The sequence below is a fragment of the Berghia stephanieae genome, chromosome 5 (genome assembly GCF_034508935.2).
Source record: "Berghia stephanieae isolate SIO BIC M18660-M18661 chromosome 5, UCSD_Bste_1.3, whole genome shotgun sequence".
Classification (NCBI taxonomy): Eukaryota; Metazoa; Mollusca; class Gastropoda; order Nudibranchia; family Aeolidiidae; genus Berghia; species Berghia stephanieae.
The window spans coordinates 5,755,728-5,776,969 of record NC_088364.1 but is presented as its reverse complement, the minus strand read 5'-3'; the positions used below and the strand labels follow the sequence as shown (position 1 = coordinate 5,776,969).

The 21,242-nt window shown below is 35.1% G+C and overlaps 1 protein-coding gene across 1 annotated transcript; it reads left to right on the top strand.

The window, feature by feature from the left end:
- Positions 1–1,437: 1,437 nt before the first annotated feature.
- Positions 1,438–19,926, top strand: LOC144972292 (MOB kinase activator 1B). Its single transcript, XM_078913381.1, has 4 exons — positions 1,438–1,637; positions 4,730–4,893; positions 5,620–5,847; positions 7,670–19,926. Exons 1-4 carry the CDS (start codon positions 1,624–1,626, stop codon positions 7,909–7,911), a joined length of 648 nt encoding a protein of 215 aa, XP_078769507.1. The 5' UTR covers positions 1,438–1,623; the 3' UTR covers positions 7,912–19,926.
- Positions 19,927–21,242: the final 1,316 nt, after the last annotated feature.

Below are 21,242 nucleotides of genomic sequence, written 5' to 3'. Positions count from 1 at the left end.
AGTTGCGTTGCCAAGTTTCAATCGAATTCATCCACTTGTTTTAAAAAATACAGGTAAAAACGAGGGCGCTTGGGTTTAAAAAACGAACTATAGATTATAATACAATTTCTATTTCTATCAAATAAATTCTAAACAGTAATTGATAATAGAACAGAATCAACTGAAATCCCGGTGAGATTCGGGCTCCTTCAATGTTGTTTTAAGCCCAAAGTATAATTAATGAATTAAATTTAATTAATTAATTAATTCATTAATTTAGTATCAATGAATATTGTAGTGTATAAAATAGAAAGGGGTGGGGGGGGGGGGGGTATGCACTACACTAGTAGACCTCCAGAGCCATTTGTAGCAGGAGTATAATTATCGCAAAAGCACTGCAGCCATGGTGAATTATTTTAATCCAAACTGCCTAATTTTGGATTATTTTTGACGTCTTTGGATTGCCATTTTAAGTTTGGATTTTTAGATTATCTTTGGATTTTGTATTTGCCTGTAAGAAATTTTCAAAATTACGTATGATTTCATGCAATAACAATAACACAGTTTGGATAACAATGTTTATTACTATTACTCTTGTGATGACACTTCTCTATTTCTCTCGCTCTTAGGATAAGCTTTAGAAAGTGCGCTATGTGGTTTTGTTGTAGTATGACCCTCGCTTTAGGATCGGAAGGTCCTGGGTTCGAACCTCGCTCGGTGCTTAGTTGAGTCATCGGAAACGGCTCTTTACTCACATTCTCTCACCGTACGCATGTGTAAAATGAGTACCTGGCCGTTAACAGTGTTGTTTTTGTCCGAAAAAAAATGTAATATCGCCTAACACGCGTCATTTCACCTCCTACATGTTGAGTGCTGCTGTTGGCCTGGGACCCCTTGTAAATTGTTTTGAGCACGTTCAATGGAAATTGCGCTATATAAAAGCTCAATTTTTTTTTGTTGTAGACATTTATTTGGAAATTTGGATTATATTTGAAATCTGGATTATTTTTTTTTTTCGTAATGGTTTGGATTATTTATAAAATATTATATGACAATCCTGTCGCAACGTACTTTTCGCCAGATCTAACAGATTCAACTAATCATTCACTTCTGGGTAGACACAGGGATCAGAAAGAAAAAAATATCGGCTGCACCCGGGGTCGATCTCGGTCCCTTTGGGGCTGAAGCGCTACCTCTACCAATTGAGTTATCGGGACCCCATCAACTGTTAGTAAAAAAAAACAAACAGCGACAGCATAGAGAGGTTCTTTTTCATCTGAGCTTAAATCTAATCGATGGGTGGCAGAAGAGAGAGAGAGAGAGAGAGAGAGAGAGAGAGAGAGAGAGAGAGAGAGAGAGAGGAGAGAGAGAGAGAGAGAGAGAGGGGGGGGGGGGGGGGTTGGTCTTTGTCTCGTCTGCTGGGTGCTGCCTGACCTGTCACCCGGAAGTGGTAGCAACTTTGCTTACTCAAAACTTCCGTCATCAACAAAACTTTCTGCTTTGTTTTGATTTCTTACGGATTATTTGCTTTCAATCTCCAATCATCGGTGCTCCAAAAGTATCTAGTGGATTATTGTTGACCATATAATGTTATACAACAATTGAGGAGTATTCTGTGTAGTTATTGGTTCATTGTCTCAGAGGATGGCATTTCTTTTGTAAGTGTAGCTGTTGGGTTGAGAACTTAACATCACCGGAAATGTTTACGTTTCTCTTGCCAACAAAGAATTTCTCCCAAATTTATGATGCTATTGTGTCCCAGGCATGCAATTAATACATTATTTTCAAATTATCCGATAAATTTTTCATAGCTATTTCACTACTTGTTATCTTTGTCAATTCAATACACATCAGCAGTTGCCTCACTCACATCCGTTTTCTGTCAAGGAAAAGAAGGAAAAAATGAAAGAAGAAAAAAAGAGGATGCAACAACGACGACGACAGTAGAGACAAGAGATGATTCACAATTGACTCGATGAATAACAAGAAACCGGTCCCATTTATCTAATTATATCCCCCCAAATGATTGCTTTAAATGGATATGAGATAAAAAGAAGGAGAGAGAGAGAGAGAGAGAGAGAGAGAGGTTGGGGGGGGGGGGGGGGTTGGGTGAGAAAACGAAATAGAAAGTGCCGAAGGAACAGAAAGTAGAGAAATACCAACATATTACATTAAAACGACTTGGAGAAGAGAAGGGGGAAGATGTAAAAAGAAAAGTAAGAAATAAATTATGAAGCTGAAACAAAATAAAGAAAGAAGGAAATACAAACAGTATGAAATGATGTAGAGAGCCAGTGAGGGAGGGAGAGAGAGAAGAGGTGAAGAGTAATTGTATAGAGAGTGGGAAAAAAGGAAAGATGAATAAGTTGAAACGAAGTAGTAGTAGAGAGAGAGAGAGAGAGGGGGGGGGGGGGGAAGAAAGAATGAAATAGAGAGGGTGAGGGAGGCGTACCATATATCAATAAGTTGAATAATGTAGTGACGTGAGAAATTTCAGATGAGACTGCAAATAAAATAGTAATAATATGCCCATAATAAAAGGAAAGGAAAAGTCCAATTTTTAGAAATTGGACAAGTCCATTTCTTTTAACTGTGAAAGGGTGGTATAGGATATTATCATAAGACAGTCACTGAATTGCTAAGTTTTTTCTGTAAATTATTCCGAATGTTATCTAGAAATATGAATAGTATAAGTATAAGACAAAATATATTTATTGTGTAAATTCAATTTTTTAAAAAGGTTTTTACTTTATTATAACGAGCAGCCTCTGTCTTAGGTATCACCCCTGGCATTCATGTCATGGACTCGTCATGCCAACCAAATGTCTTGCAAGGACAAAGCAATCATTGTGTCAATGTCGGTGAGGGAAGGGGGGAGGGAGGGAGACTATGCTCCAGCTTTTTGCTGAGAAATGGGGTGATGTTTCGATGTCCTTCGAGAAAAGTTCTAATGCTAGATGTCTAAAATTTGGGAATTTTAGAGAACACATCATGTTCATGAATTACTTTCCACTGTACAAGTTGTATTTCCTAATAGTTTAAGATTTATTGGAAACAGATGCAAAAGTTGGTGATTTATACCCGTTATAAAAACAGGTCAAACTGGTTCTGGTACACTGAAATGAGGGTAGATTGACCCTTTTTCTATTTGTATGCCAAGCTTCGTTAATTTATATGGCAGGCCATTTCTGGTTCAGCGTACGTCGCTCGATTGTGGTCGCTCTATATATATGGACTAGAACTTAGTTCTCAGTTTTGACTTTAGACTAAGTCATCAGCCTCCACTTCAACATCAGTCACAACTAGCAGTCATAGTCGTTGGTCCCTCAAAGATACTCACATCTGTTAACTCCTGACATCCTTTTACTTTTATCTATCGGATTAGCTTTGGCTTTAGATTCATAAGCTTAAATTCAGATTATAGGGTGATGAGTAATAAGTCAAATAAGACTTCATGAATTGGGAAAATACTGAGGATTCTATTTTTTATTATTTTGATTTGTTGGCCTTGACTTAACTAACCCATGAACTAAAATCGCTATTGACACTATCACTATCACCCATCTTTTGTTTTCCGTCCCTTTTAATTGATTATCTATCACTATCTCAAGGATCACTAACAGTTGAAAATCACTGAAAATTCTGTGGTGTTGTGGTATGACACTTGTCTTCTGTACAGTTCGGTAGGTCCAGGGTTTGAATCCTGCTCTGAGTGGTGCATAATTGAGTCACTGGAAAAGGCTCTTTACTCACATTCTGTCACAGTAGTGGGGTGTAAAATGAGTATCTGGCCATTTACAGCATCATCTCTGTCAGAAAAAAGTGTAACAGAGATGTCATGTTTCGTCCTGCGTGTTAAGTGTTGCTGTTGGCTAAGGACACCTTGTAAAGCGCTTTGGGCATGTTTAGTGGATATTGCAGTATTTATATGCTCGTTACAAGGATACATAACCCTCGGACCTACTTCTGATCTCTGTTAACCTTGTCATCTCTTCTATCTGAACTCTCTCGAGTTCACCATGATTGAAAATTGAATAACAAATTTGTTTGATCTTCCTTTCATATGAACTCAAGAGAGTTCTGTTGCTTGTTAGCTTGAAAAAAATATTTTGAGGACTATTCTATTATCTTCCTTTATCTTGCTGATAAAACCTTATATAGTTATAGTGTCGCAATCTCTGCAAAACCCTTAAACACAAAGACCAGATTTATTTTAAGATGCAGGTGACTCACATTCAGTCTTTTATGCAAGATTGAACTCTTATATAGAATTGGAGTAAAGTTCAGGATGATGGACATGTCATGGTCAATTTCCCATGATTGAATTTCTCATCACCAACTTTTCTCTAGAAATTTGCTTATTTCAGGGTTCCTGCGCTATCATAAAATTCAAGGACTCCTTGAAAACTCCTTGATTTTGATATTACTGAGAATATCTCCTTGAAATTAAAGACTCCTTGAATTTCAAAATGGAATTGCTGTTGGAACCCTGTTCTTTGACTGTTCTTCAGAGTGTATGACTAACTGTGTATCATTACTATATCAACTACACAACTCACTCGACAAATGTGCCGAGGGAATTGTGAAATTGAGTCCTAATTTAATTATATGATCCTTTTTTTTCCCTTTCTTAATTCTTATTTTCCTCAAAATAACTATTTCATAAGATGCATCTCACGACAGGTGCCCACTCAATGTGATGATTCGTTTTTCCTGGCTTGTCATGATAATTTTCCTTTCATCTCCACAGCCTAAACCGCAGCAACAAAACCTTCAAACCTAAAAAGAATATTCCAGAGGGAACATATCAATATGATTTGAAACATGCAGCTGTCACGCTAGGAAGCGGCAACCTAAGGCTAGCAGTTTTACTACCAGATGGAGAGGACCTGAATGAATGGGTGGCTGTTAATAGTGAGTGTTCTTTACTTGAGTCATAGTAGTCTTTTAGAGCCAAATGGGTTATTTAGATTTTTATCCTGCTTTTTGTAGGCTAAACAGGCAATAACAATTGCTTTCCAGTCTTTGGACTTGGAATCGGTTGTGTTAACAAACACAACTATCAAATCACTGTTGGTGGACTGAGGGGTCAGTGAAAAGAACTTGTCTGTACCTGGTACTGATACATGGTCAAGCTATCAGGACCCCTATGTCTTTGTCATGGATTTGGATATGACTTTCACATTTAATAAATGATTTACCTTTGGAAATTTTATTTGTTGAGCGATAAGAAAAGAGAAATATACATATATATATATATATATATATATCAGTGTATTGAATCTATCTGGCACATTGAGCTGTTTGAGTCCTCATTGTTTGTCATACAAGAAGCTTTTGCCTTGTTATATTTTTACACATGGCCCAGAGTCTCAATCTGATCATTAATGTTTGGGTGAGCAGGATGGTGAAAATTTGATTTAAATTCTCATTTATGACATTTGAGCTTTATTGATAAAAGCTTTTTATTGAAAAGAGAAGAAAATAAAAACCAAAAATTTTAATTCTGAATCTAACTAAAATTTGCCTTCATATTCATCTTGTCATCTTTTATTGTGATTTGATTGATTTGTTTAACATTTAAAGAAAGGAAGGAAGGAAAAGACGGATGATTTTTTATTTCTTTTGTTTTTTTCATAGCGGTTGATTTTTTCAACCAAATCAACATGTTGTATGGGACAATCACAGAGTTCTGTGTAGAAGACTCATGTCCCGTCATGTCAGCAGGCCCCAAGTATGAGTACCACTGGGCTGATGGCCAGACCATCAAGAAACCTATAAAATGTTCGGCGCCAAAATACATTGATTATCTGATGACGTGGGTACAGGACCAGCTGGACGACGAAGCCCTTTTTCCCTCCAAAATTGGTAGGTAGCAAGATAGTGTTAGTGAGTGGACAACATGATTTCTGAAGTGCCTCTGATTTATGATTTTTTTTTACAAATGCCTGCGCAAGGGCTTAGTACATTTTTAATTCAAGGGCATCTGCAGGGGCTCCAACAAAGGGACCTGTGATTAGTATTTAGTCGATAACAGAGGCTCTTTGCTATAACATGTATATCAACGTTTTGCCATAGTGCACTTCCCTATGTTTCATATATAAGGACAACAGGCCACAGTGATCCGAATTTCCATTTCACACAAGTTTTCTTACATACATTCATTACTTCTTTGTCATGGATGGGTGTCTCTATTATTTTTCTGTCCCACTTATAATGTATATAATTATGTTGGTTTATAATATATGGTCTGTATATACAATGTTATTGCTTTTGCTTATTTTACATTTGTTAATTAGAAATTCTATGTAAATATATGATTGTTATTGGCAATGGCCTAAAATATACCTTTTATATTGGATTTGATTCATCTTCAATCCTCCTAATTAATTTTTAAAATAGCAATATCCACTAAACGTGCTCAAAGAGCTTTACAAAGGGTCTCTGATCAATAGCAACATGTAACCTATAGAACGACACATGACGCCTGTTAGGCGATATTACAATTTTTCCGACTGAGACAGTGCTGTTAACTACCAGAGTAAAGAGTCTTTTCCAAGGGCTCAACTATGTGCCAAGCGAGGCTCGAATCCAGAACCTTCCGATCTGAAAGCGAGTGTCATACCACAAAACCACATAGCCACATCTTTGGTGTTATCTTCTTTCCTTTGAGTGAGACATACCTGATTTGCTTTATAGTAATTTCTCCTTTTTGATAAGAACGCAGTGTTTTACATTGTAAACCATTCGCTGTTTTGCTCAGATGTCTTTTTTCGTGTTATATTTATTCATACTTGAGTTATCACTTTGTTTTCAAATTTACCTTACAGAGTCCAATAGGCTCAGGAATTGCATTCTGTTTCCTTTTTAAATGAATTCCTTTTCCTTTTTGTCTTTGTGGCTCACAGTTGCTGCAGACTTTTATGAAATAGGACCAGGACAAAAAAAAATTATCTGTAATTTGTAAACAGAGAGAATCACTTGCTTGAAAGTCTTAGTCTTAATAAGAAATTATTAAAAACAACAAATTTGCTATTTTATGTACTTTCAAAATGAATTCTTTTATGACTTTTATTACTTATTTATATATTTATATTTGTTACTATTACAGTAGATACGATGTGCTCATAGCTCTACATAGGAGTATACATACCTGCCAACCCTTCCGCTTTTGGCAGTCATTCCTATTTTCACTTTTCCGTTTGCACTATTCCACCATTGTCTCTTAAACTCTAATTTTCAAAAATGATGATAATGGTAATTAGAACAAAAATGGGAGGCTAAAAAGGTGAATTAAAAATAAAAATGATTGCCAAAAGGGAGAGAAGTAGGAAAATTAATAATTGCACTCCTTGCCCCATTCCATTACCTAATACATGTGATATGTAGTTGTGCTCAAATATTGTCTTTATGTGTTTGGTGGCAATTTTGATACAGAATTATCCATTGTTAAAAGAATCCTATTTTTTCTCCTCAAATTCCTATTTTCTGACGTTCTGATTCCACTTTTGGAATATGAAGGATTGGCAGATCTGAGGATAGCTTCCACCTATACATGTCCCATTATTATTACAATTACATCTTCTATCATACCCTGGTTATGACACAAGAGCTGTAAAATTCATGAAATAAAAGAAAATGAGATTCTACGACAGATTATAATTTAAAAATTGAATTTTATTTCATCCAGGTGTGCCTTTCCCAAAGAACTTTTTGTCCATTGCCAAGACCATCCTGAAGCGTCTGTTCCGAGTCTACGCCCACATCTACCACCAGCACTTTAAAGAGGTTGTACGACTCAGCGAAGAGGCCCATCTCAACACCAGCTTGAAACATTTCATCTACTTTGTTCAGGAATTTAATCTTATCGACAAAAAGGAACTGGCACCATTGCAAGAAGTCATTGACAGACTCATCAGCAAAGACCGATGATGAGATTTCCAGTTTCTTACGTTTGACGAGTCAATCTGTTGTATGTATGAAAGTGTAAATATATTGTTGTTTTTTTTTTAATTTTTTTTTTTTTTTTTTCTTTCTTTCTATTTGATTGAATAAGGACAGAGAAATAGAAAGAAAAAAAATAATGTCATAATAATAATGATAATATAAACATTGATATAAAGAACAAACCCCTTTTCTACAAGAATCTAGGTGCTTGAAAGTACCAGAAATAATCAGATATATGTGTCAGTGCATGACATAATCGGTCGGAAGGTGAAAAGTTTTGACGCATTTTTTTTTGGCATTTTCTCAAAGAATATGCCCTCCCCCAGAGCATTTTCATCTTTATTTGAAGTAAATCGGTTATTTTTCATGAAGTTATGGTCAGATATATAGGAAAGGTATCCAGCAACTTTTCTCAAATTTCATTCTTTTTCAACTTGACTAGCTGTAAAAAACATTTAGAAGTGAAATTAATTAAACTTTGATATTTCCTGAAGATGTAGAAAAAGGGTTGATTTAATCATTTATGACAAGAACTCACTTTTGATAAAAATTGACCTTCTAACTAAACTTGGCAATATCTCATTTCGAAGCTTTTCACCATCTGGCTGATTATGTCATTCTTTGTAACATATAAATGATTTGAAAGCAGTAATCAGTCATGTTCACCAATGATGGCATGATTAAATATGTGTAATCTCAGACGTGACAACCAGGATGATTTCACATATTTCGTCCTGCTTTTTTAACGCCCACAATACGCATATATACCTGAATTGTGGTTAGAATACTTTAAATGTAGAACAACTAACTAAATGGGGTTGAAAAAAAAATGGGGAGATAAAAGAGAACTAAATCCCTGAGTGGTATGAATGGATGTGACTTGGCTCCATCCAAATGACAACCTCAAGTCGTAGGATGGCTGGCTCTTTTTCCCTCTGTAGCTCCCCTATCAATTAGTAAAATCTGATAACAGTTCAAAGTTTATGATCGTTGTGTTCCGTTGAAAGTATGGTTTTAAAATTTATTATTTTAAAAATATATAAATATGGTGAAAAATGATTTTGAATGTTGGACATTGTTTGGCGAGTTTCTACCATGTAAAAAGACCTGCTGCCAAGTTGATATTTTCCATCTTGAGGAATTCTTTATAGAAGAATTTGGTACTCCATACTATTGATAAATAAATATATTTCTATAAAAGAGATTTTCTAACACGGTTAACCAATTTTAAATAATTACTTTCTTCCTAGTTTTTTAGTTTTTCTTTGCTGTCAAATATTCAATATTATTACATCATGCTTATGTTGCTTCAAATGAAAGACTCTTTGATATTTTTTCACTAATCAAAAGAGGGATGGACATATGTTGCAAATTTTTAAAAAACAAGTTTGTTTTTTTGTTTTTGAAAAATTATTTAAATAAGGAGGAGGGGGGGGGGGGGGGGGGGGCATTACATGTCAGCCTGGCATCTAATTTATGTATGAAATCTAAGTCAGGCACTGGTGCTGTTCTAAAGGTTTGTTAGAAGACTGTACCTTTCGTTTCAGAATGAAACGGAGAGAGGTCTATCAAGTCTTTTTATTTAAAAAAATATATTATTATTATTATTATTATTATTGCTATTGTTATTATTATTATTATTATTATTATTATTATTATTATTATTATTATTATTATTATTATTATTATTATTTCCCCCCTTTTTGGTGCTGAGTCAATGACAGACCACAACTGTATCATAATAATCACAACTAATGCCATTCAGAAATGTATAGTAAGAATTAATGATTTGCTGATGTTGGTTGATTTGAATTTGAAGTACTTTGGTGGATTAAAATCATGGTTTGGAATAAGATTTGCAATGATTGAATTTTGTTGTTTTTTAATTACATTACTCTAGATTTTGCAATGTTGCTTCGCTCTTCCTCCTTGATTTTGTGTGGAAGATTTGCATAGTTAAATGTGATTTTATATAAATGATTGCGAATATGAGAAAACTGTTGTTTTAACACCAGTGATGTAAATATTATATAAATATTGTTTGTAAAAAAAAAAATGTAGATTTGATGATGAATTTCAATGATAATGATCTTATTTGGATTTACTATGTGGCTACATGCATTCCGCTGTGTCATATCCACATTTTCACATTATAGTTTATATCAATAAATAATTAGTGTGATATACCATACATGTTTGCTGTTTAGCTCTGGGTCAAGGTTATGTTTGAACCTTGGGTCACGGTCAATGCTAGCAGTTGCATTTCACATGCTGGCAGTATCAATTATTTTTTAAATGATTTTTTCTTCTCATGCTTTTAATTGATATTTCCCCCTCATTTTTCAGATATTTTCACAAAGCTCTGTGTTTGTTCTTGTGATTTTCATCTCATTTCCACTGTTTGGGATAATTGAACCTCTATTCCTGTTTGGGAGATATGAACGTGTATTTGATAGAACAGTGATTGGACTCCTGATAATCTTTTATTTTTGATTTTTATTGACTGAAATATAAAAAGACTTACAATCTTTGTCAAAATGAATACGTTAATTAGAAGATACCTGCTATGTGAATGAAAAGACTGAAGTATTTGTATTCGTTTTACTTCTTTTTTGTTATTATGTGAACGTTGGTTTTAAAAGAAATGTTGAATTGTGAGACTCTTGTGACAATAAGAGCATTTGTCAGATAGCATTGCCACTGCCGACGGGTCTGAAAACTGTTGTACCAAATGATGGGGGTATGTTTGTGTTGCTTGTAACAGAAAATCCAAGCATCTTAAAAAAAAAAATGTTTGTTATTTCGTTGATTTAAAAAAAAAGAAAAGTGTAGGTATTATTTTTATTGGTGTGTATTTGTGTATGTGGTTGGGGCAGGGAGTGGATGGACAGGTGTATGAGTATGAATGTGACTCTAGTAGTAATCTGCCAATGCTCTTGTGGTATGGTATAAGTATCTAAGTATCTATCATAAGTATCTATTGTTGTTTCTATTCAATTTGCATTTGTGCTTTTCCAATTCCATGTAGTAGATTCTGGGTGGGGATCCTGACCTCCCATTGGGCAGGGAGGTACATGCTCTGTCTTCTATCCCCCCATACCCGTTTCCCAATTGTTTCCTGTCATTGTCTTGGAATGAGATTACTTAGTTTTGTCCTGATCCTTGCCGGAGCTCCTTGGCTGGGAGGGAAACAGTCGAATGTATAGTTATAGTTTTGGGAGATGATATTTTTTTCCTTGTAAATCATCTCTCTGTTATACATTGTATTATGTTTAGTTTACATATTATATTATATAATTGGTAAACATTTGAGTGTATTCCCTTAGTTGGGACCTGTGCTTGTGTCTGGATGAGACTTTTAGGTGATCTCAAACTAAGTACATTGGTGGTATGCTCTTGGAATCTACATCTGATCCCTATTTGTTCTCAGTTCCCCTATGTCTTACTTTTTCTTGGGTGCTTTAATTGTAATTCTATAACTCTTTACTGTCCCATTTTCTTCCTTTTTACTGGCGCTGATATAACCTAAATGTGTTGCAAGCGCCGTAAAACCCTTAAAAACAAACAAACAAACAAATGTAGTAGATTGATGAGGTGTTTTTGTGTGCATGTGTCAATCGGAATGGTTAAAAAACCATAACGAATTCTTGTCCAACAGTATTAGCAACAAACAAACAAAAAGAGAAACATTAAACGGAATTTCAGGGTTAAACATGTTTGTTTGATACACTTTGCATTTTTTGGATTTGATAAAGAAAATTATTTGTAATTTTATATATTTTGGTTCAGTTCGAATAGAAGGAGGTTGGATATTATCATTTTATATTTTATATTTCAAACACATGATATCAATTGTTATAAACATTTTTTACTCCTGCTTATATCTGTCTATATCCATCTTGTATTATTAGTGAGTGATAAGTATGTGATGAAAAGAGTATTAGTAGGAAAGCTGTTCTCTCAGTTGTATCCCGTTTTTAAAAAGAATCGTTGTGTTTAATGTGTGTCTGCCATATTTACAAACTTGAGCGTGTTGTCATGTAATGTATGCACCACGATTAATCTATATCCTAATGTTTTGATATGCCACTTGTTATTCAAACATGAGCAATTTTGGAGAGGGCACTGGGACTGGATAAAAATTCTAAAGGTTGTGTATGTGACAGTGCCAGACAGAGAAGAAAAGAAAATCACCCCAAAAAGTCGGCTCTCCTTGGAAGGTTCTTTTAAAAAAAATTATTATTCCTTTTTTTCTGCTTTGTCTGGCCCTGTGTCATTCATAACTTTTCAGATAATATTTACATGATGTTTTGTAATCTTCATGAAAATACCTTTTAAACAACTTGTTTATTGAAAGTTAAATTTTCAACCTTTCGTGATTGTTTTTATGGTTTTTATTTTCTTTTGTGCTTTGACAGTATTTATTTATTATGCTATTTGCTTGTGATGGTAGAATTACAATAGAATAATTTTGTCTCATTTAACTACAGACCTCACTTCTATTACCAAAAGTTCGTAGCATTATCAAATTTTCCCCTTCAGTTTCATAACTTCGTGATCATTAAAGCTTAAGGGGATGGGCGGGTCCTGAAGGCGAAATTCTAAAATGTAATAAGTAGCTGACTTTTAGTGGTAATTTTAGGTTATGTACATCCTAATTAGAGGAAAAAACATTGAAAACCTAAATTTCAGTTTTTGGTTACCATGGTAATGCCGCCATTTTGAAATTTGATACCCTATAATGAAGTAGTTTTCAAAATGCTAAGTCTTCGCCAAATGACAAGTTATTGACATGAAAATATGTATACAAGTAGTATTTGAGCCATTCTTTTGGGCTAAGTATCGGTTTTCTAATATCTACAATAGTATTATTTTTATTGATTTTCAAAGTTCATCAATTTTGAAACATCAAAAATTGACCCATTTTTGGACTTTTGACCCACATTTACGCAATATTTATAAAATAAATCTGAAATACAAATGCTCAGTTTTATGAAGCTAGTAATACTGCATGCACATGCGAAAAATCATTCAAAAATGTTTACAAATAAAGGAAGAGTAGCAAAATATATGTAGAAAAAGCACAAACAGAGAAAAACGCATTCAAAGTTTCAAGCACAGGAAACTCAGACAAGATCATGCATTCATGGGTCAAAATGACCCTGCTTGATGTGCAGGCCCTCCCTCTTCAGCCTCCTGTTCCTGCCTTGCCTTTTCTCGGCTTCACACACACACACACACGTACGTACACACACACACACACACACACACACACACACTCTCTCTCTCTCTCTCTATCTATCTATCTATCTGAGCTATGAGCGGCTATATGGTCTTGTGGTATGACACTCGCTCTCGGATCGGAAGGTCCTGGTTTCGAGCCTGGTTCAGCGCATAGTTGAGTCCTTGGAAAAGACTATTTACTCCCGTTCTCTCACCGTATTCAGATGTAAAATGAGTACTTAGCCGTCAACAGTGCTGTCGCTGTCGGAAAAATTGTAATATCGCCTAACAGGCGTCATGTCTTGTTCTACATTTTACGTGTTGCTGTCGGTCAGGGACCCTTTGTAAAAGCGTTTTGAGCACAGTTAGTGGATTTTGCGCTCTCTCTCTCTCTCTCTGGTTCTCAAGTGCATAACAAACCTCTCGCTCATTCGTTTACAACCAATACTCAGTCAAGCTCGACAGTAACTTCATTCATTCATTTAGAGACCTCAGTGCTTTTTCATTTTGCATCATGTTACGAAGGAGTGACAAATTCTAACTATAAAAATTCACAATAATATTACTGTTCCCATCTTGTTCGAGCTGCTGATTTTGCAAGTCGTACAATTCGAGTCTTTCTAGGCATACTTGTTGCGTACGTGTCGGTACTTTTCACAAAACAAAACTTTTATGTCCCTGTGAAGAAGAAAAATCACACACAGAATAACAATGTTTACATGCGACGCATGCGAAGGTGAGGTCAAAGTATGAACTTTGACTCGCCCGCTAACCACTCAGAAAGCAGTATCAGGTCATGTTATCATCGACTATTTTGAACAGCCAATGAGAACAGCGCTAGCAAGGCAAAGGTCACAACAATTACTCACGATTTTACTACAATCAGTCAACCCCTCACAATTGGGTCAGAGAAGGGTTTTTGGAAAGGCTCTTGACTAAATATAGATAGACCGAAGACCTTGACAGTGGGCATTTCATATAGACCAAAAATAGACGAAACTATCGATACCAAACTTGCCTATTATTATCGATGTTTTATGCTCATATTGGCCTAATGTTTATATGGCTTTTTCGCTGTCAAGCCAGGCTGTAACGTTATATTTACTGACCCCCTTGGACTTCAAGTGGTCAGTTTGGACCTAAACTGACCCATTTGAGAGTCAACAAACACATTTTCATGTAGCAAAGGTTTCAAACTTTTCAAAAATAAAAAAATCTCAAAATCGATATTTCACTCGATTTTCGACAATCGAGGACCCGCCCATCCCCTTAATGAAAATGAAAGTTGATGCCAGACTATCTACAAAATTAAAAGGATTTTAAAGTGTTACAGTAGAACTCGGAAATAGCGAGTTCGACGGGTCCACTCCTGATTACTCGCTATTTCCGAGTTCTCGCTATTCCCGAGTTGCCAGGAAAGGTTATAATAATATTGCTGGTTATTCCCCTCAGTGTGTAATTCGAGTAAAAGCCGTCGCCCCTATTTCAATTTCTTCACAGAAGTGGCAGAATGCTTGGTTTTTTGTTTTTATTTTCAAGTAAAATCATGACTAGAAAAAAAACAAGAACATAAAAGTGTGTGTGTGTGTGTGCGCGCGCGAGTGTTTGTATGCACTCGGCATGTTTGATGAGGTAAGCAAGCGCATCACTCAATCACTGACCCATTGAAATAATGGTTCCACACTCCCCTCTCTCGCTGATCGTGTCGTTCGTTAACGATGCTACTCGCTGACCGATGCTGCGAAGTGAGGCATGTTGACATGTGCTTACCTCGCGCGTCGCGTGGCACCACATTGGGTGAATAATTGACCCCCACCCCCAATACACACACACGCACACAAACCCAACCCCCACCCAAATTTGTTTCGCCTATTATGTACTACTACAGACTAGGCTACTGTGTAATATTACTCGTAACGAAAAATAAGAAAGAAAAGAGGCTAGGCTAAAAATATTTAAATTGCCATTGTCTCTTGTTTTGCTTTACTTCGTTCGCAGTCCTAGGCTGGGCAGGAAATGCTCGTTATTTCCGAGTTGACCTCTTGTTCATACTCGCTACTTTCATGCTAATTTTATTGACTCAAATAAGGGAAAAAAACGGGGATTTAGATTTTACTCGCTATTTCCGAGTTCTCGCTATTTCCGAGTACGTTACTTTCATGTTCTACTGTATTAAACCCTTGTGAGGGTAAATTGTTGATTTTTAAAGTTAACTATGGCGACTAAATTATTTGTCTTCTATAAAATAAATTTTTATATTTTCAAGTAGGCAGGTTTGTGTCTCTTTCGTGTTCACATGACTCGGCAATCAAATAAACTTGTTTGATTCATGTAGGAACCTGAGAGGACTAAGCCTGTTTCAGGAGGGGTCTGAACTTACTCTCACATGACCAATGACACCATCCCAGAAAGTAGCATCAAGGATGCCAAATTGGGACCTTAAACGCGAGTGGCTTCAATATTCCTGATGTCTTGGTGAAATTGGCTAGGTCTACAGGTGTGATCAGAAAAATAATGGGAGAAATTGTGATTTTGTCACCAAAACAAAAAAGAAATGTACCCTCGCCATTGACGATTTATTTATAAACATCTTTTGGGTCTCTTATTATAATTTATTTTTCAAGGTCTTATTTTTCTGTACTTGCTGGACCCTCTAGTCATTTGTGTGTGATGGGAATCAACAATTGTTTTCTCTCCTTCTTCCCCCCTTTGCCCATTGTGACATGATAGTCGCACACAGGCACAGCGGTTTGGTGCAGAGAATGCCAGATTGACACTTGTCTATATTTTATCATTTACAAGTCATTTTACGTACTATATTGATTTTTTGCCCTGATTTGACTTTTATGATTGTGTGTTTGTAATTAATTTTGTTTATTTGTCGGTTACAAATGGCGTTTTTATTATTTTGCTTTTGGGTTTTTAAAAAAATCTTTGTGCTCACATTTATTTTTGGTGATATTGGCAATATTGGTCTTAGAGAAGTCACAGGGATACATTTGTTACATTACACATATATCCAATTCTGTTCATTCTATCATCTAATCCCAAAGACTATGTCTTTCTCCAGTTGCTTAAATGAACCAAAAACCTTTAAGACGAAAATGGAATCAGAAGTAATTAAATTGTGTGTGTTGGAACAGACACCCGTCATTGACTTTGTAAGTACTGTATTGGGATACATCAATATGGTTTGTTTTTAAAAAAATATTTGTACACGACTAATTATTGTTATCATCACCGCTGCCATCTCCACCACCATTAAATCCATTGTTACAGAGTACCTAGTATCGTTCCTACTCTGTCTTACAAGAAGAAAGTACCTTTATTTCATTTTGGCCAGAAAAACTTTTCAACGTCACATATTGATGAGTAGAAATGACTCCCCAACATGTCAGAATATCAGATGAATTGAGATTTTTTGGGGAATAAGTTTATTTAGTCATTTCTACAATTTGGGGGTTGTAATTGAATGGTAATATCTATATTGTACACACCTGCCTTTTGTTCTGATTTTATCTTTAACTGGAATATTTTGATTTTTTTAAAAGAGGGTTTTTTTGTTTGTTTGTTGAGAATCTTGATTTTTAGATGTTTTACTTATGACTCCAAATTTATACAGTTTTAAAAAACGATTTTGAAAAGAGTTTTGTTTGCTTTGTTTATTTATTAATCTTTTTTTGTTTGTTTGTTTTAAATACTCACCAAGTATGTCACCTGGTTTCGATTTTTGAAGGATTTTATTCTGATTTTTTTTTTCGTTTGAGCAGAGTAGCAGGTTTGTATTATGTAGATGTTTTCTGGCCATAAGGATAAGAGGCATTTTGTCAGTGTTTGGCAACATTCTTCCTTACAATGACAAAACCCTGTATGATTGAAACGTGGTCAGACTGAGATATTTATAGATTTCTATTATTATGATTGAATTTATCCCTTGCATCTGTACACAAGGTCTTCAAAGTCTGGTCCTAACGGATCTTAGTCATGATTATTTATATATTTTATTTCTTTCTCTCCTGTAAATCTGGATTTTTCCATAATACTGGGTTTTGCCACTTCACATCAATATTGTTCTATATCACTATCAGTGCACATTTCTCATCCTTCCCTAACCAGTTTATCGTCTGATCACACATTTGTGCATCCAGCATTGTACTATATCTATAGTATATATTATATACATTTCAATATTATTGTTGATTCAGTAGTTACATTATCTATTTTTTTTTTCTGGGTGGGGTTCCTGACCTCCTATAGTGGGCAAGGAGGTACATACTGTGTCTTCTATTCCCCTATGTCTTGTTTTCCAACATGCTCTCTGTCTTTGTCTTGGATTGAGATTACTTGGTTGTCTGATACCCTGGCTGGGAGGGAAACAGTCAAATGTATGTTAGTTCTGGGAAATTATATTTTTTTCCCCTTGTAAATCATCTGGTTTTTTTTTATGCACTGTATTACGTTTTGTTTATGTATTATATATGATTTGTAAACATTTGAGTGTATTCCTCTTAGTGGGGACCTGTGCTTGTGTCTGGATGAGACTTTTAGGTGATCTCAAACTAAGTACACTGATAGTTTGCTCTTGGAATCTACATCTTTTCCCTATTTGAACCAATTCCCTTTTTGACTGCCTTATTCTTGGATGCTTTAATTGTAATTTTTTACTATCCCCTTTTCTTCCTTTTTACTGGCGCTGATATGACCTTATTGTGTTGCAAGCGCCGTAAAACCCTTAAAAACAAAACAAACATTATCTATTTTTATTTTTTTTCCTTTTGTTGAATTTGATTTTGAATGTTAATTATATGCAATCATTTTCCTTGTATGTAATGGATAGAATAATAATCATATTAAAAAAAGTTGATTTAAAATGGTAATACTAGTGACATTCGGCTGTTTGGGAAATTTATAAAGACTGCACCTGTATCGTCTTGTCACCACATGTAGTTTTTTGTTGTTGTCATTACTGAGCTTTATCCATAGGTAGGTATCTTGTTGGGTGGTTGATGGATGGAGCGCTTTTATCTTCCTGGTAGTATCTGGATCCCATTCTAGCTTCCTGTCCTTTTTCTTGTAGCAGTCATGTATCATAGGGGACTCAGTTGGTTGAAAACAGTTTTTATTTTTGAACAGCTATCTTTTTTTTTACTTCTTCATATAAATCCCTTCTCTGAATTATTTTTCAACTACCCAAGTGTCTACCCTTTGTTTTATTGGGTGTCACTCACATTTCATCATTTTAGACAAATGTATAAATGACTCTTCCCTCTTTCCGTTTTCTTTTATTTTCTTCAAGATCTTTGAAAGAACAATACAAAACCTTCCACATCCAAAAACTCAAACTAAAACTATACATTTGTATTGTTTTTGTTGTCCTGTGGAAGGCTTTTTTTGCTTTATATCTATTTTCGCTTTTAAAAAAATAAAAACCACTTTGTTCATTTTTGTTTTCTTTCCAAAAAGTCCACACCTTCAGACAGCCTTGTTGTAGCTGTGACTAATAGTACCAGAGAGGTGTCATCTTAGTTCTTAAGGGGCGGTTTGGGTCTTTTCTAAAAAAAATTTAATTACCAATATTCAGCGGTTTAATCATTCTATATCGTCATTATAGGTTAAAAAACAACATTTATGGTGAAAAATTTTAATTATCTGTGTTGATACCCATTTTGCGACCTAATTTGGGGGTCTGACATCAAAAACTATAACAATCTCGTGGCAAACGTTCCACAAAAACTAATGAAGGAAGGACCTCCATATTCTTCCCTCTTGTCAACATTGTACCATAGTGTGTCACCATAGAGAGATTTTATGGCTTTAGCTTATGAAATTTTTATTAGAACATTACAAACTTGAGAATCAAAATGTTATGACAAAATTGATGTTAAAAATTCAGAATTAGGATTATAATTCAAAATTCACATATCTTATCAAAAAAATCTCTCTATGGTGACACAATACATTATCTCTGTGATAACTCGTGGAAAATTTCAGACAATTTCATTGAATAGATTCTGAGAAACGTTTGACACAGTATCCCATACCCTTAGAAAAATGACATATTGAGAAAATGAGCAAAATATCTTCCCATTTTTCACACTTTTCTTACTACCTGTACCATTTTCGACTGTGTTTTTCGTGCCTTTATAGTCTACTTAAACTTAAAGAATTTGGACTTCACTTATATTATTTCTCGGATAATAAAATATCATTTTCCACCAAAATCTCAAAATCAATTTTTCGAAGGATTTTCCCAATAATTAGACCCAAACCGCCCCTTAATCAATCTTTCAAAGTAATGGTTTTAGGTCAAAAGGGGAAAAAAAAAAAAAAAAAAAATAAGAAAAAGTTTGTCCGAGTACTACATGGTGTTGGTGTATGTGGTTTGGCTTTTTCAAAATGTTGTAGTCCTTAGGAATTCTTTTACAATGTGTGTGTGATAATGAATGCTTTAGTATTATTAGCATACAGAATTTATTTTTACAAATTTTGATTAGTGCTATATTATTCTTACTACCATTATTATTATTATTATTATTATTATTATTATTATTATTACCATTATTATTATTATGATTATGTGCACTGTCACGTTAATTGTATGGATTCAGAAAGAATGGAAGATGCACATTTAATTTGTAGAACTATTTGTGTACATGTTAAATGTGCATCTCCTTTCTGATCTTTCATGTCCTGAAGCTTCATACAATACAATGTCTGCTGTACAATGTCATGCTTTGATTTGTCTCAATACTTGAATAAATGAATATATTATGCAAATGTTTGGAATATTTCTTTAATATGTTTGTGTTTCATGTAATACGCAAAGGTGTGTGGTCCAGCTGACTAGATAAGGACCGACATTTCTTAAGTTAGATCATCTAAAGTCCCATTGACATCATATCTAAAACAACTAAAACTATACAAGACTATGGCCGACTATGGCCAAGACCAGGACAAAACCAAGTACAGTGGACTCCGGATCGTCATCCGAAAATCAACTTAACCGGAGTGTTACCAAATGAGCAAAAACTCATTTGAACAAAGCAAATGAACCAATCTAGAATAAGTATGTCCCTTCATATCGCGCGGTCTCTGTAGTGGTCATGAGAGGCTCCTACCCCCAATAGTCCCATAGAAGAATCAGAATACATAAAAATCGGAATTTGAGATAAAAAAGCGGAATCAACTTACTGTTATTGACTATGACATACTTTGCAACAGAAAATGTAATAGACAATCCAAAAGTACTCAAATGATTAAAAATAAAAAATGTGTAAAAATGTACAGATTGTGTAAAGACTAAGAATGGGGTCAAATAATAATAGAGAACACACAGGTCCTGGCCGTCTGAGAGCAAAGCATTGAATGGATGGATTTAACCTTGTTAGGACCCTCCCCCCCCCCCCCCCCCCACACACACACACACTCCTAATCAAGCAAACGCGCGTGCCGGTACACACACACACACACACACACACAGGGACACAGCGCCAAAATTAAATAGGGAAAGAAGCTGACCGTACTCAAATAATATCATTACCGATTGAAGCCAACATATAATATTACCAAGGTCATTGACCTCACGAATTGGAGTCACAATAATAATAATACTTCGGTCAACCCCCCTCCCAAACATATAATATTATCCGACATCAGCAGCACACACTTTGAAGAGACTAATCAGACATACAAAATGGGTGTTGATTGACCATAGGAGATGACGAAATAAGCCATAGCTCACTTTTTTTTCGCTAGAGATTTTTTTTTAAAAATTTCCTCGATGAGAATGCCTTGAATGTGGAATGTATACCAATTAAGTGAAATTATTCCGCGAAAAGCGGAAGGGTAGGAGCCTCTAGGTCAAGGTCATGCTTCTTGTAAATTGTCGAGACAGAATGCCAATTTCCTATGCGATGATTTTCTGTCGCATGCCAAACTTTCCAAATGCATCGAATCTTCCTTTTCCGCGATAGGTTTGCCATTGTAGTTGTAGACTTGACTTGAATTCCTCTTGATAAAATTGATACTTATTAAGAGGGCCATTACATAGGATGGCCTGGGATTAGAACCAAAAAAATCTTGAACTTGAAGTT

Bases quoted from the DNA above. Each gene is read 5' to 3' on its own strand.
- LOC144972292 (XM_078913381.1), top strand. The intron at 4,894-5,619 runs GTGAGTGTTCTT...TTTTTTTCATAG, and splicing joins TGAATGGGTGGCTGTTAATA to CGGTTGATTTTTTCAACCAA. The intron at 5,848-7,669 runs GTAGGTAGCAAG...TATTTCATCCAG, and splicing joins CCTTTTTCCCTCCAAAATTG to GTGTGCCTTTCCCAAAGAAC.